This window comes from Pieris napi, chromosome 21, assembly GCF_905475465.1.
Source record: "Pieris napi chromosome 21, ilPieNapi1.2, whole genome shotgun sequence".
Classification (NCBI taxonomy): domain Eukaryota; kingdom Metazoa; phylum Arthropoda; class Insecta; order Lepidoptera; family Pieridae; genus Pieris; species Pieris napi.
The window spans coordinates 453,778-478,854 of NC_062254.1; the positions used below are offsets into that span (position 1 = coordinate 453,778).

The 25,077-nt window shown below is 34.4% G+C and overlaps 1 protein-coding gene across 2 annotated transcripts in view; it reads left to right on the plus strand.

The window, feature by feature from the left end:
- Nucleotides 1-19,005, plus strand: part of LOC125060353 (protein vestigial) — a 40,117-nt gene extending 21,112 nt beyond the window's left edge. For both annotated transcript variants that reach the window (XM_047665227.1, XM_047665226.1), the window contains exons 3-7: nucleotides 639-909; nucleotides 2,226-2,387; nucleotides 10,558-10,678; nucleotides 11,188-11,390; nucleotides 18,798-19,005. In XM_047665227.1, coding sequence (XP_047521183.1) covers nucleotides 639-909; nucleotides 2,226-2,387; nucleotides 10,558-10,678; nucleotides 11,188-11,390; nucleotides 18,798-18,847 — 807 coding nt within the window. In that variant the 3' untranslated portion in view covers nucleotides 18,848-19,005. The remainder of the gene's footprint in view (nucleotides 1-638; nucleotides 910-2,225; nucleotides 2,388-10,557; nucleotides 10,679-11,187; nucleotides 11,391-18,797) is intronic.
- Nucleotides 19,006-25,077: the final 6,072 nt, after the last annotated feature.

The following is a 25,077-nucleotide window of genomic DNA, read 5'->3' on the forward strand; positions in this document are numbered from 1 at the left end:
AATAGACAGATATGTGATCAGCCTTCTGTGTCTGACACTCGCCGTCGACTATCTAGGTCTAAGGCCGGTTTCCTCTTAATATTTTCCTTCACCGTACGAGCCACTAATGAGCACATAGACAGCACAGTCTATTGGTGCACAGCCGCGGTTCAAATATACGACCTCAGGGATGAGAGTCGGTGATACCACTAGGCCATCACTGCACTTTAATTAGTGATAATTTTAGCATATTATTTTTTAGATATATACTGAAAAAAAATACTTTTTTGGTTTAAACGCGTCACCACTCTTGTTAAACACGATACGTTCATTAACATGTAAAAAAACATAAACAAATTTAATATGATAAAAAGTATTTTCTCATAAGTGTCTCGTGAGTTGCCGATAATAGTTCATATGTACTGAAAATTCAAGGTATGCTTAGCCGTACCTGTCACTACTAATTCATACAATGCATAACCGGAAATCACATTAGCCAACTACGATATTCCTAAGATGGTAAAGACATCGGTTTTGTTTTGGCTATGTATGGCAAAACATTGTCTGTTAAAATATTTATAATAACCTATTTATTTCAGATTATATTCACATAATTTACTTTTTTTTATTGTATAAATAATAATAATTTTCTTTATTAGTTGAACGTCCAAAGTGCGACCAATGCGGGGGACTACAGCGCGGCCGGTGCGCTTAGTACGGGCTCGGCATCCTCCGGTGCGCACTCGCCCGCCTCGCCGCCACATGCTCATGGGCTCCATACGGCCCACACAGCCCACGCAGCCCATGCGGCCCATACGGCACACGCGACTCACACGGCCCACCCAACGCACTCGGCCCATTTGCACGCGCACCATGCGCATTCGCCAAGGTTGCGTACTAAGGAGGAGGAAGGAAGAGCTAGCGCCGATGGTAAGCTTGTTAACTAAGCTGATGCATAGAATAATAGCGGAACAGCGGACTGAATGTGCCCTTTTTAATTTTGTGATTGAATATACTTTAACTCTAACCTGTTTCGCTAGTAATTTTATTTTCATGTTTGGTAACATTTGTTTTTCATAATTGTTATATATATTTTAGAAAAGATAGCTTGTAAATATACTTCGACTATGTATATGCGCGTTCTTCCCACGAGAATGTAAGTGCGTGTTCCTATTTCACCATGCCTATTGCTGATAGAGGACAATTAATCTTTGTTTTTAATTTATTTTATTATTACTATTAGTAATTACTTAAGATGTCACGTGGAACATGTTGTAGTGGTTGCAGCTCCTTACAAACGTTGTGTAAAACAAAAAACTTGGCTATTAAAAGAGTGGCGGAGTGTTTATTGCCAGTTCTTCTCTTCCGTTCTACGCCCTTGATTTGAGAACTGGCAGTAAATGTAAAATTAGAAGCATTTCATATATATTTAATTTTTGATGTTCATAAGTGTATACTTTGTTACCTATATGAATAAATGACTTTGGATTTTTGAATTTTGAACTGTAGATATAGCCTTAAGGCTTAATGTATGATTTCACCACATCTCAATAATTAAGTAAATAACCTGCTTATATAATATTTAGGACAATATTGTAACTAACACAATAATAACCATATTGACCATTTGTTTAAATAAATAAATAATTATTTATTTTTGCAAATGGTCAATAAGGGATACTGATGTTTCACTGACGCCATTACTGCTTTTTTTTAAAGATTATCTACTGTTTAAAAGGAAGATTAGGAGAAATTGAAAAATATGGTGAAGGGTTTTTACTATACGCCATACAAATACAAATATTGGAGCATTAACTAAACCAGCCTTAATTTTTATACTAAGAAATGTAAACAATTATTGTTTGAATTACTTAATAAAGCTTTAATAATAATGTCAAAGAGTGGGTAACACTAAGGTTTTATTAAAATTATGTTTACAAGTTTCATTTAAATGTAATATCCTTCTACTTAAATCATATTTCCCTTGCGTTTGATAACTATCTACTGGACATATTTATAAAGCACTCTTACACTAAACATTTATTTTATTTATATAAGTATAAAACGTAATTAACTAGATATAATTACTAGATTACTTATTTTAAATATATATTTATTAAAATAAAAATAAACCAAAAGTTGTAATGTCAAAAGAGATATCTATTAAAAAAAATTATAACTGCGTCTTAATATAAAACACATAGATCCCTTTGATTATTTTACTAATATATATTATGTATGCCCAGGCGGCGGCTCATCCGAGTCAGAGGGCGAATGTGCGGCGATTGGGCGTGCACGTGCGCAGTACGTCAGCGCCAACTGCGTGGTCTTCACGCACTACTCAGGCGACGTTGCAGCGGTCGTCGACGAACACTTCGCTAGGGCCCTTTCCATTGACAAGCCAAAAGGTAATTACAAAGGTAGAACAAATAGTATTATTTACATATTTTCCAAAGTTGCTTCCACTCTTCAATATCTTTCGTTTGCTAAAATAAAAAACGAGTGTGTACTTCTGTACACGCGTTAGTTATACTTCTTTGTAAAATTTGCAATTTGCAAAATTTTTATCTTTCGCCTTACGTTTGTAGAAAAAATGAGCAGGTTCTCTTCTGATTTAAGCCTTTCTTATTCTGGCCCGTTCTATCCAGGCTAACAGCTTTTATAGACCAGTCATTATAGACATTCGAAATCGAAAATTTGATAATAATTCCAAAAGTTTTCAAACTTCGGTCAAGTGAATGGTACATTGGGACGACAATAAATCTCATTTTGCAACCTTGTCCGCAGTCCGGAACATTGTTAAAATTGCAATTAAATTAATTTTTTGCTGTATGGTCGTGAAAAAAATTCCAAAAGTTCTGCAAACTTGGGGAAGTTTTTGATATAATATTTCATATCACGTATAAAATTTGCAACCAACCTAAGTGTACGGAACATTTTTTGTTATTTATTTTATTTTCGATATATCTGTCAAATTTGCAGAACTTTTGGAACGTTTTCCTTCAGTTTAATAAAGAAAAACATTAATTTTTAATAACAAAAAATGTTCCGTACACTTAGGTTGGTTGCAAATTTTATACGTGATATGAAATATTATATCGAAAACTTCCCCAAGTTTGCAGAACTTTTGGAATTTTTTTCACGACCAAAACTTATTTTTAACAATGTTCCGGACCGCAGAGCAGGTTGCAAAATTTTATAGTTTGTTTTAATACCACTCCCGACCTTACATCAAAATTTGAAAACTTTTGGAATTATAATGAATTAATTGTCTTGACTGACTGGACTATTAACTTGACGTTCCCTCTTACTCTTTCCTTCCCTTGGATAACAATCTAATACGTATTATGTCCATTTTCCTTTTTTTTACTTCTTTTCCGTCCATTTTATTTCCTTGTTGTTTTGGAACGTACTTTTGTCTATTTCTGTATTCTTGTAGTCGTCCTTATCATGTAATTTTATGTTTAGTATACTCCATGTTTTGCTACAAAATGTTAATTAATAGTACTAATCCATAGTAGAAGCAGAAAGATATCTAAATGAAAAATAAGTACCAGTTTCTTTGAATACAGACTTCAAAGGAACATATATTAATTCCTTATAATATAACCACGCCACTCTAAAGCGTATAGCGTCTTTGTAATGGTTATTAAATGGACGCAATAACCCTTTTTAGGTCGGGACCTCAGATTTGTATACGTTTCATGATCATATGTCAGTCTAATAGCCAAGTATGTGATCACTCCTGTGCCAGAAACACGCCGTCGACTTTTTGGGTCTAAGACAAGCCGGTTTCCTCACGATTTTATCACCGTTCGAGCGAATGTTAAGTGTGCACATAGAAAGAAAGTCCATTGGTGCACAGCTGGGGATCGAACCTACGACCTCAGGGATGAGAGAGGCGCTGAAAGCCATCAATGCAAATATACCTATACTTAGACTCAATTTATTTGTGACCAATATAGGATTAAAATGCACCCCTAGTTATAGATTATCAAAAAAAATAACATTGATTCTGCGCCATTCATACATGAAAAGCTATAGGCGATTGCGCGTGACATTATGGTTCTCACGCGTGACGGCAGAGATAATATTATTCCGCAGGTGTCGCGCAACTTTACGGCTCACAAAAACAATACGTCATGCAATAAACATACAGGATCAATCGCTTCACGCGAATATTACGTATTATTACTAGCTTTTACTCGCACTTTTGTGGTTCACTGAGTGTAAATGAAACGTGTACGTAATGTATAAACTTAGCACGTGCAATGTTCGTTATTTGGTGACACATAATTTCAGTCTTCTTCATGAGTGACACTTCATGACACAAGTGACAAACGAACATAGTGTCAAAACATTATTGAACACTAAGACTGTTAAAGAACATTACCTCAGTTTAAGCTGTTCATTAGTATCGTAGAAACTTAAGTCAACATAATATTAGATACTTATTAATTATTATCCATAATAATTATTATTGTAAAGGCTAGATTGTAATTCATGTAATGTCGCACTATCTTTTGAAAACTTTAATTGTAGAATAAAAATCGTGACTACTAACAATGGTACAAATGTTTCTCCACTTGTTCCACGCCCTTTTGATAAGGTGTCTAACGTAAATCTATCCTTATCAAAATCTTAAAGCAAACAGTACAGTATAAATACACCGTATTCAATATTTACTTACTACTTTAATATTTACGAAATATAAAATAGTTTTAAATTATTGCTTTTGTAATATTTATAATTGTAAATATTGTTATGTATAAAGAGATATCTCCTACTATTAAAGGAATAATCATAAAATAAATTACAATAAACAATTTACTCAATAAACGTGAACTATTGTGCAAAAGGTTTTATAAACAAAGTACATAAAGTTGCAACTGCTCAATCTGCTCAACTGCTGTTGGGGCAGAACTCTGTAACTCAGAAGATTGTAAAATGAAACGATAGCGCAATTCGCTCAATCGTGATTGGTCAACAGTCTTTGGTCCAGACACGCGCCATTGTTTTGTCTTTTGACATTCCAACTCCGAACGGCCAGAATTAAATAATGTGTTAATAGGAGTAATATATACTATATGCAGCCAAGGCGCGTTTCTACTTACTCAATGAATAATGTGATTGTGTATGGCCATTGCCCATATATAGGATGATTATGATTACATCATTAATTGCCCGTAATTATACCCGTGGCGCGACATTCTTCGTATTGATTACATATTTATAAGAGAATTTTGGTATAATATCGCTTATTTTTTATATCACAATTTGATTCAGCAATTGTTGGGCGTTTATGTACGTGAACCATTGGAAGATAGGCAGCTGAGTTTCATCATCAGACGTCGAGGCAGAATACAAAATTCTAACCGTATCACTTTGAGCGTTTTTCAAGACAGTACCTACCACCAGCTGTATAGCCCACTGAAGTATTTCCGAACCAATTCGACTTAGGGTCCTTCAAGAAAAGAGCGTACCAATTTTTATAAGGCCGGAAATGCCTTTGCGAGACCTCTGGCATTGACCGTCCATGGGCGGCGATATCACTTAACATCAGCCTTCTGCCCGTTTGCCCCCTGTTCCAAAATAAAAAAAGGCAATTTCGCTACTGAATACGATAATTAAAAATTACACTAAGACTATGCATAGTATCATTTAACATATATTTCTTTCTAAATACAGAAATACACTAACAATGCTAAATCGCTCACTGTATATATTAGTAAGTACCTGTAGACTTTTGTTACGTAATCCTGATTGGTGTTTGGTATTCGGTCCACGTCTGAAGACGCGGTAACCTCTCCCCCTGGTAATAAATTATCGCCAAATCAAATTACTTTTCAATCGTTTAATTAATTGAAGTTGTGTTGTAGGTACATCAGAGTTATCTATTAAATAAAAACTGTTAATATTAATTTTATATAGGTACCTACTCTTTCCATAACTGCGCAATTAATTGTATTTATTATATTATAACTAAAACTTAAATTACAAATCATAATTGGACAAGTGAGTATATCCTATCTATGAATTCGTGTTACCCTAAGGAATATATTGAATTCATATATCCAAATAAGATCCACCTTCTATTATGTCAGGTTGGTTAATTATATATTATATATTTAATTTTAATAATTATTAAATTAATAAATTAAATTGCAACTTTGCTTTGCTAAGTAAAATAAGGCTTCGTTAAATGTACTAGGAGCACAGAGTGTGTGAAGAGTTCGGACTTTAGAATGTAAAGTATGCGGCGGGTGGTAGCGTCCAGTGATTCCGAGTATCGATCACACCTGGCTCGCCCTGTTCTTTGGGCTAAGCATTGAACCTACGTGTGAGAAAAAGCGCTGTATAACATTGTTTTCAAGCGCTTTATATCATTACGCTTCTAAAAATTAATATTATTGATAGTTATGTACAAGCGTACAATTACTTTATAAATATTCAAAAAATTAAATTTTCGCATAGTCTGTCTATATAGCATTTTAGCTTTGCCATTTAAAAACTTTAAAAGTATATATATATAATCTTGTAAGCTTTAACTTTAAAACAGCACAGAGAGCAAAGCGCTAAGTTGCTACGCTTAGGACTCGTTTTCCCTCCCGTCCATCACAATACCGCGAACCGCTCGCAAAAAGTAGAAGTACTTCGTAGAAGCGCTGTTCCCGGGAATAACCCACTAGATAAATCAGTCTGCCTTAATTAAACTCCGTTTTAATTGCGGGAATAGAGCCTCCCTCGGTACAACCACACCCTCCGAAGTTATAGCTACCTGGTACCTACATAGTTATAACACGGGCGGACACTTCATTTGCCTGCGTATTGTGCTCGTTCAGCTATACCCCGTTGAGTTTATTGAATTAAGTCACAGACTCGCTCGATTCCAGTAGTTCATAGTCTATTTCAATGAGTATAGAAATATATTTCATAGTAAATTTGTAGGTAGGTACATTATAATAATTTTAGTTTTCTCCGATTTTCTGCGAATCAATTTAATTTCTAAGATTTAAATTCCTCATGTTGATTCGCAATGCCACAATGACGCAATGCGACCGGTCCCGATTAAAAAGTAGGTCGTATGTGGAGGACATATCTGCGATTAGATCGGAAAAGGGCCCATTACTTAAACGCTGGCCAAAGGAGCCGCCCGGCAAAAACTTAGCACTCTCGGCTTTGTCAAGTTTTGTGCCGAATGTGCCGGACGGAAAAAAGCCGTACTGCCGGCCGCTAATGACGAGAGTGTTCGTGATACTATTCGGTGCGAATACATTACTAAAACATTATAATTCCTTCTTTTGTCTTAACGATTTAACAGTATTCCGCTTTAGATTCCTTGCTTTGATTCCGTGTACTTGTAATTAGCTTCCGAGAAGGGTTCCGATGTTTTGACATTTGCGATATGGAATGCTGAACGATAAGAATTCGTTAGCAATTGAAACCTTATGTTTACCTGTTATTTCTTTTAGTGTTTTCTACTTCACTCTGTGGCATGAGTGTGTTTGGATAAAAAGATCTCCGTCCTTTGTATAGTAGATATTCAGTCGTGTAAAAACTTAACAGCGTATTATTAATAGGCAATAGTTAATAGTATTAAAAAGCCGCTTTTGGATCAATGTAGATAAGTTTTAATTTGGTATTTCGATAAGTAAAACTGTTTTTTAAAATCTCTTCCTATAGGTACAAAGTATGTTTCAACGCATATCATTTAGAAGAATCAAAAGTCAACAAAACATTCATCATTTGCATATATTTATAAGGGTTTACTTGCTAGACAAAAAGCTAGTTTTTATATACGTAGATAATACCTAAAGCTAAAAGTAAATAGGTAAATTCCTAAATGTGATTTAAGTAGAGGGCGCATTATGTACGTGCGGGCGCTCCCACGGCTCGCATTCCGAGAACGCAGCCTTATTTTATTGTCCCATCGGAACAGAGACTCGCCTTTGATCTCTTATCTCATCTCTGTATAGTGTCAACTCGTTCTATACCTAATAGTGTTTATTTTTACCACAACGAAACAATCCGGCCGCAGCCGCCATTCTTTTGCTTTTTACACGATCGACTCGGCTTCTATGTACGTCCCGCACTGGGTTTACTTTTCTCCGCTGTTAATTAGCACTTAATATTCTAGAAATAGATTTATCTGAATCGATCAGTATATAAATGTAATTCATATGGAATATTATTGTATTTTTGCAGGCTAAGTCTATATAGCAATGCATAAGGGATAGCGCTTTTTTTTGCGTTATAGAAATATTTATTTACAGCATACATGCTATACAATAAAGACTAAATGTTCACATAGTAATAATAATAAAATAAAAATTAATAAACAGAAAATTTAAACAAATTTATAAAGTTTGGTCCCTGCGGCACTGTATCTTTAACACTGGTAGCAGTTCCTCACTGTATTGCGATACTTATTCGTTGAGCGAGGAGAGCACCAGCTCTGGGATCACTGGTGCTGTCTTCCAGAAGCCATCTTAAATCTTAAATTAGCCGTAGCCGCCTGTGCACTTAAAACCCACGCTCCAAAAAAATCCAATTAAAAAAATTAAATATCTTTCATTCTTTCATTCTGGGGCAGAATTGGATACCCATGTTGTTTCTCCCCACCAATGGTTGCTTAAACCGAGCGACACCAAAGACTACACTGTATATTTTATTTTCATTGTAACTACTGCTTTATTTTTATCATTATAAACACTATTAAATACATAAACTATTGACTGTGATACTTAGGAATAACGTAGATTGATTGAAAATATTAATGGCGGTTCACGGATGCAGTTTCATTTAATAGTATCGTCTGCAAAGTAGTATATCACTAAATTGTATCCGGTGCAGTAGCAGTAGGTAGTCTTGGCCTGGTTGGCTTAGCATTCCACCTCATCCCTGAGGTCTTGCGTTCGAATCACGGATTTGCACCAATAGAATTTGTGTTCCAATGCGCAATAAGCACTTGCTCCGACGGCGAAGGCAAACATCGAAGGAAACCAGCGTTGCTCAAACCCAAATATCCATGGCATGTCAGACTCAGAAGGCTGTTGTCTGTACTGTACTTGTCTATAAAATAAAAAAGAAACTAACGCTATCTGAAGCCAAAATCCATTTAGTGTTATAGCGCCACTCTATTATTATTAGTATCGTTTAGCAGTATTGGCCTAGAGGCTTCAGCGTGCGACTCTCATCCCTGAGGTCATAGGTTCGATCCCCGGCTGTGCACCAATGGACTTTCTTTCTATACGCGCATTTAACATTAGCTCGAACGGTGAAGGAAAACATCGTGAGGAAACCGATTTGTCTTAGACCCAAAAAGTCTACGGCGTGTGTCAGGCACTGGAGGCTGATCATATTTGTCTATTAGACTTAAAAATGATCATGAAACAGATTCAGAAATCTGAGGCCAAGACCTAAAGAGGTTGTAGCGCCATTGATTTATTTTTTATTTATCGTTTAGCGAATAACGCAAATTTATTAATTCGCTCCATACAATTTTGCACCTTCATAGGTTTATAAGTAACAGTTACCCCAGTCCACTTAAGCCGTGTCACAATTACCAGAAAACAAGAAAAAGATTCATAGAAACGGAAGCAAGAAGCTCTTAGTTAGATATTTTTTATAGTTTTTCGCACGTAGTTAGGGGAATGTCACGCATTACACGTCATTTACTTCATTAGTTGAGACGGACGCCTCGTTAAATTACTTTTTACACAATAATTACGTTTTCAGAATTAAATTTGTCAGCAATAGACATTGCTTAGGTGAAGGAAATGGAGAAAAAGGGTGTATGATGCGGTAGGATATTTTTTATTAGTTCTTAATGATTGCGATATGGTTTAATTATAAGATTATTGGAAACGTTACGTGTATATTGTATATTACGATATGTCTAGCATCGCATCATCAAATATCTCTTTGCAAACATATTTTATTCATCGTCAGAAGAAATAGAAGATAGTATCTTAACTTATTTTTAATAAAAATATAATTAAGAAAACTATCTAGGTACTTCAGAATTTTTGATATACCTAGTTTTATGAGGGTGGTATTACAAATAAAATGAATAAAGCAGTGGCGCTAAAACCTTTTTAGGTCTGGGCCTCAGATTTCCGTGTTCATCTGTTTCATGATCTAATAGGCAAGTAGGTAGGATCAGCCTCCTGTGCCTGACAAAAAGTCGACTTTTTGGCTCTAAAGCAAGCCAGTTTCCTCACAATGTTTTCCTTCACCGTTCGAACGAATGATCTGATGACTTTATTTCTATTTGCGCATTTAAGCGCAAATAGAAATAAAGTCCATTGGTGCACAGCCGGGGATCGAACCTACGACCTCAGGGATGAGGACGCGCGCTGAAGCCATTAAGCCAACACTACTCTTGAGGCATGAAGGTGGTATTATCCCATAGAATGAAACAATTCGTTTCAATACTAAAATAGGCAAACAGAAATACGCCGTTAGAATTGTGTGTATTATTATTTCAACTGAACAGTGCATAGCGATTTCTTGTTACATTATATTAAATACACAAATAAGTTATAATTTTAATTAATTTGTATAATGTTGTTATAGAGGCTGTCCCGATGGCATCGCGCAACCTTCCCGCGTCGTTCTTCAACGCGGCGGCGTCGGCACCTTCGTGTTCAGGCCTTGATCTCTACGAATATGACCCTTGGCATCAACATTATGCTGGGTAAGATCTGTACCTTAGACGATTGATTTAAAACCGCCTGTGTTTACTTTACACATACTGTTAATGCGCAGACATTTACAACAAATTAAATGAATGTGAAATTGGGTTTACGATGAAGACATATGTTTTAGTTTTTCAAAACAGGTCAATCAAACCTTTATTTTATAGATAAAAATTATCAAATAAAATGGCAACAAAAGCGTTAAGAATAATCAATAGTTAAGTTTGCACCTGGTAGGTAGATAATACCGGTGAACCCAGAGCTGGTGCTGTTCTCAATGTAAAGGTAATAAAGGTATCGCAATACAGCGAGGAAATGCTGCCAGCATTAAAGGTACCTTGCCACAGGGACCAAACTTTATTATTATTACTGATGACTTATGAAGGTTAAGAATATTGCAAATACTGTATAATGGTGTGTTGGAAATAAATTATTATGTCAATTAAAGTTTAATTTCCGTCGCATGATAAATCAAAAGATTAATGTTTTAATGTTGTTTATACTTCAGCTACGGTCACGCGGCTCACAGACACGCGGCAGAATACCACGCGGCCGCAGCACACCACAACATGGCGGCGGCAGGCTACGGCGGGCTGCTACTCGGCCGGGGCTCCCTCCACGCGCAGTACAAGCCCGTGGAGTGGGGACACGCGCATCATGCGCAGCATCTCGACCCGGCTGCTTGCTCACCTTACTCCTACCCTCCACCTGGTATGTGTACTTAACTCGCTTTAGCTATACCAAAAAATCTATTGATGGTTCCAGAAATTACCGTGTTAAATTACAAATTAGAAAAAACTAATTTCCTTATTTATAAAAAAATTAATCAGTATAGTGCACGGTTTTAACAATTTCACCTATCTCTTTTCATCACAGTGTAAACACGGTTTGATAGAAAGAGACAAAAGAGTGCTTTCAACGCGCAATCAGACCAATTTAGTAGATTTGGTTTTAGATAATCAAATTTCGAATTATCTCATATTTATATTACGTTTACACTTCGTTGCAAGTATACAGAAATATAGTACAATTAACATAATCAAACAAAATGGAGGGCAACTGGCAGTCTTATCGTTTTAGAACCAACTCTTTCAGGCAACCACTGTGAGAAAAAATAAATTAAATTAAATAAAGTAAGTGTAAGAAGTGCAAAAATACATAAGACATATAGACAAAACGAATGGAACAAAGCAAAATGTCGGCGTAAAATAGTAGATATACCTACTATATGTTATCTCTCGTTTAGAATCCGACGAATGTGGATTTTGTTATCTTCCGGTGTCATATATAAACAGTGAAAAGGACAATCAAAAAGGGACAGATGAAAAAGAAAAATTGCACATTAAAAATATCATATCTAAAGATAAAAATATAAAACCAAACTTTATATATTTTTCAAGTAATTGTTATGTACAAATAATTTTCAAAATCATAACAAAATAATAGAAGAATGATTATAGCAAACTTATAAACCGTATAATTGAATGCGGTTGTGAAATGACAGGTCGGTTTGTATAATTACGCATTTGAAAGCAAAATGCCCTCAAACGTTACCCGTAAAGGAATCCCGCGTCTTTGCTTCGCCGCTCTTTTTCTCAACATTCCTATCTCATTCACCGCCTTCATAAATACTCTTTCCATTCTATTTTACATCACTATTATATAGCTTGTATATCTCTTTGATTTATATACATTTTCCTTATAAAGGCGGGGTTAACTACGCTTATTATAACAAAGAATTTTATTATCCTAGACACAGATTTATTTATTTATTCACAAATACATACACTACTAAGCACTAAGCTGATACGAAAATGTAGATTTTTTTAAAATAAAATATATAATAGACAAAATATCGCTTCTCTGCGAACATACCTATAAATATGTCGATAGATCGGAGACAGCATTCAGTAGGCGCAACGTCTTTGTTAACGGGGATCTTTGCAAGAGACTATATATATATATATATATATATATATACATTCTGTATGTGTGTATATATAATATATCACTGTCAATCACGTGTGTATGCAAATAATAACATTAATAAAGTTTTTATACAGATAACCTAACCTCGAGACTTTCTCTCTCACTATCTTTGTAATATATCTATTCTATTCCTTCTTCTAGAGCTATTTAAGTTTAAAGGAAAATATAATAATAAAGAAATAGAATCGTCGTGTATTAGATATCCTTGTATATTTAAAATAGCTGCTAAGGTCATATAGGTATATCTTAATTTAGATACTGTTAGTAGATCAAATGCAGTTCTAAAAACATGTCCAATACTTTAAAAGAGACAGAAATTAATACATAACGCGGCCACAAATGAAAAGGAGCATTTGTTATATATTTTATTAACAATCGCTTTTAGCGTGTCTGGAGCGCCATTAATTTCAGCCATTGAATGATTACATTCTTCCTGCGTCGACTAAGTCATGTCGCTATCAAAGACTGTGCGATGAAAGACTGTAATAAATTACTCGGTTAGGCCAATTACTAACACGGCTACCGTTTTAGAGAATCGTTCTGTAGCTGATAGAAGATGTCTCAAAGGCTACATGATATTTTTAGGCTAATTTTGTGGCCAGTTAACAATAGAGGCACGCACTCTTTTCATGGGAAAGTTCGTCTCTAGCACGGATTGTTTTAGGGACTCCAAATTATCATGGCGTTTAGAACAAGCCGTAATCTCTAAGACTGACCATAAATAATAATCCAGCGGAATTAGATCGGGACTCAACGACGGCCAGTCTTCAGCTCTGATGAAGTTCGAAGCGTTCCTTTCAACCAAGACTGCATAGACCGACCATTCTTATATAATTTTATATAGACCGTGAACCGCAGAGGCACGTGACGCTGCTTTACTATTACTAACCGGGTAATATTGTTTTCAATCTAAGTAATTTACGTAAATAAATGACAGTTGGTATTCAGAATATTACTGTAGGTAATATTTTAATTTCTGTATAGCCGGAAATTATGTTAATTCAATTGCGTCACGGCTTCAGCCAGGGTTTTGGGTCAGAATGCTGGATAAGCAAATATCATTAGTCAATAGTCAATATAGTAAATAAGTTGTCAATTGTCAATTCTCAGGGCTTATGTCTTCTGTCACTAGCTATATGTTCGCAAGGATCCATAATTGATCACAATTTAAAATCGATTTTCGTTCAGTTTTCATAATTTAATTGTTTTGTTTAATTCTTTTTATGTCTGTGTATGTTATGTTTGCTTATAAACGTTTGTCACATAAAAAAATGTATTATATTTGCCTTGTACCAATGCATCAGTGTGCCGTTTGCGTTGGCAAGCTTTAAATAATGAATATACATACAAATAAACTTTGAAATTAAATTGGCCTCGGATTTGCTAGAGCCAACATTAAGCCACCGCAACACTCATATGTAAACAGCCTAAAGCTTCGTCAACGAATTTTAATTTTCAAAGACATTCCGTCGGGCGCAGATATTTTAATTGTGATAATTTAACGTTTGCTTCTAACCTTTGTGCACTCATTTGGACAAGCCATATAACATATTTTTAGGCTTTCTAGTTTCGTTTGAACTGCTTTTTTATTCCTGTACTATCTGCCCTTTAAACTTCGTTTCGCCTTAATATAATTTTACTAAGCCAAGCTTTTAGTAGCTACATAGTACATACCAACATATAGAACATTTTGCTATGCTACTACATTAGACTATTTCCAGAATAGAAACGACTTTTTAGATTATTGCATGCAATTTTTTCTAATTTTTCTCTCCGTGAAAATGTCCCTCAGAGTTTAAGGAATACAGCCATCTTGTTTGCGCTTAGCAACATATTTTGGGATTCGTTTTTATTTTAAATTTTTCATTAATTAGGTGTGTAATTTTATGTTGTCTGTTAAAAAATCAGTGGTGCCTTCATGATCATTTATCAATCTAATAGGCAAGTAGGAGATCAGCCTCCTGTGCCTGACACACGCCGTCGACTTTTTGGGTCTGGTAAGCCGGTTTCCTAACGATGTTTTTCTTACCCATTTGAGCGAATGTTAAATGCGCACATAGAAAGAAAGTCCATTGGTACACAGCCGGGGATCGAACCTACGACCTCAGGGACGAGAGTTGCCATGCGCTTTTACTCCGTTTAATGCGTTCGTTTCGCCTCATTCTAAAACACAAAAAATTAATTCAAGTTGTTCCTGAGCTTAGAGCTTTTTACCAACCTTTTCATAATATAATATTAAGTATATTTCTCTACTGAAGTAACATTTCCCGCGAACAATTAATATGTGCAGATAAGTAAAAAGTCGGCGAGTTGAAAGACACGGGCGGCAGCGTCTAATGACGGCGATTAAAATTAATTTGCCGGAGGGACTGCCAAATTAAATTCCACTCCCTCGGGACCCTCGATTGATGTCTGATGAGCGATGGCCGCTATCTTCGTTTTAATGGCCGCTACACCGCTTGTGAAAACTAGGAAAATGCTGATTTAAATAGAATATTTTTATTAACAATTTCTAGTTTGTGACAATTAGATTTGGTCATATCAATTTTCATAGCTATCATATTATATTTATGTTAACAGCTCATAATTCTAACTAGTATTCGATATACATTAATTAATATTTAATTGTTTTTGGGTCAAATCAATTTTTATCGTAGCAATTTATTTGTGATCCGTCAATAATGCAACATTTTTTGAATTATTGACAGATCTTTGAGATTTACTTAAATTAATAAGTTTGGCAATGGCAGTTTTTACCCCACACCACTATGTGGAACCAGCTGCACATGTATTTCTGAACCAATTCGACTTAGGATCCTTCAGGAAAAGAACGTACCAATACCGGTAAATCCCTTGCGAACCTTCTGTCCATTCGGTATCCCTTAAAACATAAAATACCTACTTGATTTTTAAGTATCCACTTTGGATGCAAATTTCAAACCGCACAGCTCACGTAAAGCTCATTTGATTTGATAGTTAAATAGTTAATCCAAGCAATTTTGTTCAATTACAGTAGCCATAATTAAAATGATTGATTAAAGATATCATTAATGGTGTTGCCCGCGAGCTTTAGTATACTGATATACCTTTCGTTCTACGTCTTTTCTTCGTGTAATAATTTGTTTAATTTCGAATACTTCGTAAATGAGCACATCATCGTGAAGTCGTACATAAAATATTTAAACCTATTTGGGAAACGAAACTTATGTATAAAGTATGTTGGTGTTACGCGGTCGCAGACGACATTATCAAACAAAGGGTGGTATGTCACGTGGGGAGTTGGGGGGTGTAACTTATTGACAAATACCACAGGCACACACGCACCATCTTGTCGCGAGGGGAGCTCAATACACGCGAGGGTTTCAACTGGAAAATTCAGTTAAATATCATTTGGGGTTCTGAAAGCGACGCGTTCTTGGGTTTATATACATATATATATGGGTTACAATGCTTTGCAAAGTTTGATTACCTAGATCGCGTATAAAAAATTACTTTGGATTAAACAATTTCAAAAACTTACTTTTAAAACGATTATTTTCGTCTCAAAAATGTACAACTTAATTAACTAAACTAAATAATTTTCCGGTTTAAGGAACATAATTAAAATCTAGCTAAAAGAACTTTCATACAATTTGTAAGTAATAATTATAATAAATAATTATAATAAATAATAATAATAAATAATAATAATAAATAATAATAATTAATTCCCAAGTTAAATCCGTCCATAGTCCGGCTCGACATTGGATTGCGAGTACCAGGCTCTCAGAAACGGTGAGAGGTATCGGGCAGTCGATAGAAGGCTGAAGGGGCGGGGTCAGGCCGACCAATCAGCGTGCACTGACCAGTGACCGCCCTCAGTCGCTGGCGGGCCGGGGAGGGAGGCACTCGCGAGGGAGGGACACTAAATCACGCTTGTCAATTACCGGCCACTGTCCCTTGCCCCTCACACCCCATTGTCACGTACGCGCGATCGATACTGATGTTACTCTAGTTACAGCCACTGTATTGTTTAACCAGAACTTGGTATATAGTTGGTATCATTAGGTATATCTGTTTTTTAATTCTTTACCTCTAAACATTTGGATGTAGATAGGTACTAAATTATATTTTTATGAACAAAACACAAATTTTTATTACGCATAAGGAATGAAATCAAAATAAATTAGATCGACCTCGAACACATCTCTTTATTCTAAATAATAATAATGTATTTGCAAGAATATGGTACAAAAATGTTGTGGTGATACAGTCTAAAGTTCGCATATTCTGCCACACATAAAGGCGTGCACATTTGACTTACAAGGTAGAATTTTACATAGAAGTTACATCTGTCAATTCTTATATTATATTATCACTACATCATCACATTATTAAAATATAATACGTTATCAAATAAAATTATTATACACCTTGATTGCTATACAAAAGGTGTTTTTCCTATAAAATTCCAGATTAACTTTTGGCATAGCTAATTACTCGCAATGTCTACTTCGACAGTGGTCCATAAAATAATAATATAAAAAGCTTTACGTATCCACATGTATATTTATTTTCGAAAGCAAATAACTATGTGGATATCAGTAAAATCTTATCAAATACAAATTATTAATCATTGTATCGCTGGATCAGATAAACGGGTTCATTTATAACAATCAGCCGCCGTCGGAACTCCGCGTGTCTTCATTAATCATAGCGTAGCGTTGTGACCCCGTGAATAAACAGTTTTTATCTTATACTTAACATATTATATTATATGTTTACGATACCTTATTCATAATTAATTAATTAACTTACTCTTAACTTTTTGAAGTGAAACTTCTTAAGGCTAAAAGGTAAAATTTTGACGGAACGTCACGAAGATGTGCAGCGTTTTTCTTGAAGAAAAGTGAAAGAGCGATTGAGACAGATTGAGAGAGAGTGAGTGAGAAGGGTGAATTACCTTATAGAAATTCTATAGGTATTTAAAATTAAAATTTCGTAAAGAGAATTTATGAAATATTAGTATTTTATATTTTATGCAAAATAATTTATTGAAATCTCAAATGACGAATTGTAAATTAAAATGCCACGTGTTTTTTTTATCGAAGAAATAAATTAAAAAAATTAAATTTATAATTTGTATTAATTTTCGACTCTTAATATCTTAATGACTACACTATAAGATGAGAGACTTGAGAATAGGCTTGGATTTCCTCTTTGTAAAATGGAAGACTTGTATGATGTTTCCACTTTTCGCCTTTTATTTTTTTATTTTCCTTATTCTAATAGATATCACTGATTCTTCTATGGCACTTGTTCATTATTACTCTAAACAAATAAATACATAAGTGATCAGCCCTTTTCTTTACTTATTATACCTTCAAAAGGTACAAACAATTTTAAAATATTAATATGTGCTGTTTAAGTTAACATAGGTAGGTACTCGACTTTATTTATTTCGTATTCCTACAACTAACATAAATTATATATATGTCACCGTAAAATTGTAAACACCGTTAGATTGTAATCTATCTCGCGAGATTATAAACTGTCGAAAGATTGTGAACCTCCACGAACAGCTTACAATTTAACGTATTATTATTCGGTAGTTATATGAAATTGTTGAAAAGTAAAATTAATCTGTAATTGACCAAAGAAGTTTGAATGATAAGTAAGTTAGTGAAGTACAATCTAATGAATAATAATACGTTAAATTGTAAGCAGTAAGCTGAGGTTCACAATCTTTCGACAGTTTATAATCTCGCGAGATAGATTACAATCTAACGGTGTTTACAATTTTACGTTAACATATATACTACAAAAACCAATTAAATTAAAGATATAGCCAGAAATGGTTCAAATATTTACGAAAGAAAAAATAAATAAAAATGATTAAATACGTAATACCTATTTCGGCTGTGCTGTGTGATGGTGTGAAAGTGAGGGTGTGTATGTGAGGTGTGCTCACTGCTCATTTTGCAGGTGATTTAGCTCTATGGATATCCTTAATTCCTTTTAAGCATATTCCGCGATAGCTTAAACAAGCCTAGGCTTAAATATTGGTCGTTGTATGTCTGGGCTGCCCGATACAATACTGAGGTTTTGCATAGTTGTATGTGTTGTAATAAAGAATTTCTTTGTCCCCAGGCCTGGAAGCACAAGTGCAGGACACGTCTAAAGACCTCTACTGGTTCTGAGCGACTACGACTGGTCGCAAGTCGCAGCGGCTGATCGCAGATAAGTCGTTAGTGTGGTGAAGTGCGCGACAAAGTGAACTATGAAGGCTGTAAAAGACATTAGTTTTAGCTTTAGTTTTGTGTTGTGTTCTCGCATTTGATTATTGGTTTGCTAATCGAACGTATAGCTTATTAAGTTCTTCATAATATCCATTAAGAAAATTTTGGGTTCTTGAATATACCTACTAACATTTAATTAACATAACCAAAAAAAACAACATTTCTTTATGAAAAAATTCATAGTTGCGGACAGTTCCCTTTAAGGGGCACAAGTAACTCCAGCTACTGTTATTTTTGATACGGATTTTTATTTGCAATAGGTATTATTAATATGTATTAGTGAAAAATTAAATAAACAGTATAATTTAAACTCTAGTCAATCAAATCATTTATTTCAATTAGGCCTATTAATAAGGCACTTTTGAAAGACAAAATAACAAGCTAAAAATATTTTAAAAATATGACTCTAGTTGTTCCTTCCAAAAGGTTGCTTCATATGGAGAAGAATGGGCAAGACTCAACTCCACTGCACTCTTTTCAAATAGTTTTTACAATACCTATTATTGGATATGTGAAGACCTGTATTGTGGTGTTCACAAATTTACACATTTTGCAACAAAACATTATTCTTTATAAAAAAAAAATAATTAACTTACAAACAATGTGAGCTAGTCAAAGTTGAATTCTTTAAAAAAAGCAAATATAACTAGATTAGCAACCAGTTGATTTTGTCTAATTTGATTGTCCTATGGAGCAGGACTAGCATGCTTCCGAGCATTTTTGTTTTGACTATAATCCTCTAATTTGCTTGTAAAGAAATAGTACTTAGTTATTTCGACGCTCAATCACATAACGTATATAGTAGACCGAGGCGAATCGGATCACTTTTTCTTTGAGGTTGAGTAAATCATACTAAAGTGCTATATAATGTTATTTTTATTGATAGAATCGTAAGAAGTAACAATTAGCTATGCAATAAATATTTGAAAAATTAAATCATACATATATTCTCTTAATTAGCTATTAAAAACTTAAAAAAGGAAAATATCCGAATCGCCCCAACTCTTGGGGTGAATCGGATCGTGCACAAAATATAACAAAATTTTAAGGTATAGTGTTAAATAACTTTGGAATCAGTAAAAATATATAATAATAAGATCAATTTTAATTATTGGCACATAATTCACATATATATTATGGTCCTTTTTTTCTGTTAGCTCGTGAACGGTACTGAAAAACTCTAAGCAGCTTTACGCAAGGTCAACTCTTTGTTCTGGACTTAATTTACAGCCTCTTTCATTTTTTCTTGACACCATTCTCCGGTGGTCATGAAATAAATATGAATCAATAACCTCAAACATGTAATAAATCAGTTTAAAAGTATCATCCAATTCGCCCCTAAAGATATGATCCGATTAGCCCCATAATTAAGACTTTTGAAATAAATATTTTAGACGTTAACCTCTAAGATTATAGTTAAAAGCGAATTGGTTCTTCAATATTAACACCTTGCTTAACAATATAAACCAATGTAGTTAAATTTTAAGACAAATCCATCATATGACACAAAGAAAACGTAAGTACGTAACCTTAGATGAGCGCCAAATTGCGACACACACAAAAAACCGAGTGGCTGACGAGCGGTATTGCCACTGATCCACAAGCGCGATCGAAATACTGCTTATGTCGGGAGGTGCTCAGTAAATGGAGAGACACAAAACGCCGGTTGAGTGCGTTCTATGTGAATGTGATATTTGAATTATCAACACATTTCTTATTTTGATCCGATTCGCCCTGTGATCCGATTCGCCTCGGTCTACCCTACGTTCATACAGACGGTTTACAAGACACTGAGGTATGCAGTACTAACAATTATCGTAAAGTATCGGCAGGGAAATATAGTAGGTATATTCAAAACCGGGGCAAGTATCCCACTATGGCATCTATCCGGCGTTTACCCTAAATAAAATATCTGTTAAAACAAATGCGGGCAGTATTTCCTGTATTCCGATACTCACGGGTTGAGTTCTGGAGTCATCGGGTCTAAATAGAAAAATATTGATTTTGCAATTTTTTAGACTACAGTAATTATTCTCACAGTTAATTCTTCAATGATTTCGCCAGTAGAAAACTTAACTACATTTTTCTTTCTTTAGTCGCGTACATTACTGAAGGTTGCGTTGGTGATGATCGTCCTCCATTTCCCCTTTTTTTGTCGATCCATGGAATTGGGAATCGGAATCTCGTGCCTTCCACTAGGTATGCCAGTCACTACAAGCTTCTCTAAATTTTCGGGACCTCTGCCTGTTATATGTCCAGGTCATCATCCTTTGGTTACCAAAGTTGTTACTGATTGTAATGTTAACACATTACCTAACAATAACAACCGTTATAATGACAATAATAATAGTTCTTGTAATTCCCGTTAGAAGTCGCTTGGGCCAAAGATAGGGTATGATTCAGTCTAGACTTTTATTTTATTATTTCAAAATCCAATACATGTTTGACGTGAGTCAAACTTAGGGCTAAGTCTGGTGTCTAAATCTTACGCTTAGAGGGTATTAACTCCTGAATTAAAAACAAACAAACGTTTTGACATTTAAGCTTATTCCAAAAATCTCTCTTTTATTAGGAAATTTTATTTTCATTAGGATATAAGTCTAACAGAATTCTAAATCCCTGTAATAAACCATCCATAAATATTGCTACCAGTATACTTACGGATCGTTATTAGGTACTACTAATATTTGAATATAGAGTTCAAAGAAAATATTTATCCAAACAATATAATCCCGTAAATCTAATATTAAAGTGTAAAATAACAGTCTTTACAACATTCTATTTCCAAGCAAACAAAATCGTCCAATATGATAAAATTATAAACGAAAAATACAGAAACATATTTTAAAATCGTTTTTGGTCGTTACAAACATAAACTGAGGTAATTACAATACAATGGCTCGGCCAGGTGGTGGTCAAGTGGTCAGAGGGTCGCCGGTTCGATTCCCGATTCTTTTTGCGAATTGACAGCTCGATGAATAAAATAGTAGGAGCAGGTGGGCACGCGACTGTCACCTTTCACCATTGGAGCGTGGAACTTATTACTACCGACTACTTTTTAGGATGATTGAACAATCAAATGTTACTAGACAAAAATGAATGATTTGTAGCAAATACGATTGCGTTTTTCTTGTGTTCTGGATTAAAATCACGCATTTTAGGTATTAAGTTGTTTTAAATATATTCCCGACTAAAACAAGATGTATAAAATACATAGCCGTACTCAGAAACGATTACTTAAGCAACAAAATAAAGGTTGATAAATATGTTCATTACAGATACAATTGAAAGTTTTAATAAGCTTAATCGTTAATTAATCTGACATTAATTATTTATACTGTAAAGTAATCAAGCTAAATTAAAGTTACTGGGTATATATATGTACCTTTACACAATAAACATTTCATACCCTTGAAAATCCAGGAAATGATTGAAGAGCTTTAAATTTGATCAAATGCGAGAACAGGTGCAATATAGCTAATGCGGTAGATATAGACATATGTAAATATATATACCTGATATATATCTAAGCTAGTCTAGTGTACATAGATAAGATTAGTTAGATAATGGGGGACCGGCGCATAATACAATTATTTCCGTTTACGTCTTGAGCCAAGATCTGGGGCCCGCCATAATAAATGTTTTAAATTTCTCTCTCGTCATGGGGAAGCACGAAATCATCGTTTTGAATTTTTTTGTAGAGTTTGGTACTCATCCGTTGACCATGAGTCATACGTTGAACTGCTTTTAATTTATTCATAGTATGAATTAGACAGTACTGACTCGTGGTAAACGTTTATGGTAGACCCCAGTTTTTGCCTCTTTTGCGTCTTTAATTGACGCTTGTCAATAAATTTGTCTGGCTATAAATCATTTAGACTTATACCGATCACCTGATGTAATACATATACAGTTAAGTAGTTATACCACGTAATATTATGAATGTGCAATAAATGTATATACCTACCACATAACAGTCGGTTCTCGCTTAGCCCGCAAGTATTAAAAGTTCTGTAGTTTCGTTGTTAATGTGATTCACAAATTCGTTTAATAATAATTGATCAAGACAAAACCTAGTCTTAACTCCATAAAGTGAAATCATAAAGAATCTCTTACCGTCAAATTGTGTTTACGCTGTGATGACCACAGTATTCGCCAGTAGTCAACTGTTTTATTATACCTATCTACTGATTTAGTTTTTATGAGTAAAAGCACTTAAATTGGATTTTGAGTGGAGGAGGACAATGTCGCGTGTACAGTAGCCAAATGCCTAAAATAATTCTCAAAAATAACTCAAACCAACTTACGTGCCACTATCGAGTAAACGAAAACTATCACGTATCTCGAGAATAATGAAACCAAATAATTGTGTACATTTGCATCTTGGTATTATGGTTTAACTTTTTGTATGTCCACGAAGCACAAAATTAATGGAAAAGTTTAAATTATTTCGTAGAGGCGATAGTTTTCGTCCACTCGATATGTCTTCTGTGAATTCCTCTCGAATAAATAACTAAATATAATATATGAGTTCACTATTATCATTTGTATAGGTACAGTATTTATCTCTTGAGATATTCCGCAATTAAACTGATAACGAAAACTATATAGAGCTACATATGTTTAGTTATCTTTATAACATAACTAAAGAAAGGACTTTCAGTATTGTCTATTGTCTGTACTCTAGTTATTTGTAATATATGTATATCAAAGTTTATATCTTATAAAACCTGTAAACAATAGCATTATAAATATTTGTTAAATTTTGCCGACATATATATATATATCTGTATTATAATCGCATTGTATTTGTTAAAGCTTCAACGAGCGGGCTCAATAAATCTAATATGAAAAACTGATAATTTATTTTATTTCATGATTAACATATCTACCATTTAAATCCCTACTTGATCGTAAATCAAGAAAACCACCTTTTTAAATGTAATATGTCAAGCGATACCGCCGCCCATGGACACTCACATTGCCAGAATGCTCGCAAGTGCGTTACCGGCCTTTAAAGAAATGGTAGACTCTATTATTTATAGACCTTAAGTCGAATTGGTTCGAAAATACTTCAATGGGCAGCTGGTTCCACATAGTAGTGGTACGCGGCAAAAACTGCCTTAAGAACCGCTCAGTTGTGGAACGACGGACGTCGAGGTGACACGCATGGCATTTTGTATTTCGCCTTGATAATGAAATTTCTGAACCAAAAAAATACTTTGCTTAGAACAGAGTTCCCCAAACTTTTTTGTGTCGTAGACCCCTTGCCATGTTTTTCCGTGTTGGGTAGACCCCCCTACTTACCTGATATTGATTTCCTGTAAATTTCAAAATGTATTGCGACCACAAATGCTACAACTTACACAATTTTATAAACTTATAACTTTTTTACTTCATAGGTAGGTACTTTTATAAATAATGTGTTTTGATATTATAAGATAGTATGATGTAAGTAAATATGTACTATCAGTGTATATATTATTTATTAATTAATAAAGATGAAATTCGAAGGTATAATTCGCTTGCCCCGGGGAACAAAGTCGTAAAAATAAAATCTATTTTTTTTAAGGAAAAATAAAAGTTGGTAATTCTATGACATATAAAAATATATCGATATATCGACGATTTAATTGTTGTTGTGTATTAAATGTAAATGTACATTACAGTTATTCATCTAATGAGACTGAAGAGCAAAAGCGTTTGCGATTGTTTCTCTGTTTCAATATAAATACGGACAACACAGTAACCGCACATTACGACGGCACATTTGACGAATGTGTAGAATGTAATTTATTACCACTCTTTTCACGGAAATATTAAATCTTGGTGAAACAGGGATACATAAATACTAAGAGTTGTAATAATATTGTTTTTAAACTATGGCATGAACTTTTATGATTATTAGGTAGAATTACTATCTAAACTAAAACTATATTTATTGCGATCTATTTCGAATACACATTACACACACCTATATTAATTGTTTCCTTATCCCTACGACTGACAATTGTATGCCTTTTCGTAATTAAGTTCGAGTCAAGGTTATATCGAGGAATGGACTCAGGGCTCACTTATTGTTAAACAACAATGTATCATCGGCCACCAAACCGTTCTTTATGGTACCTACA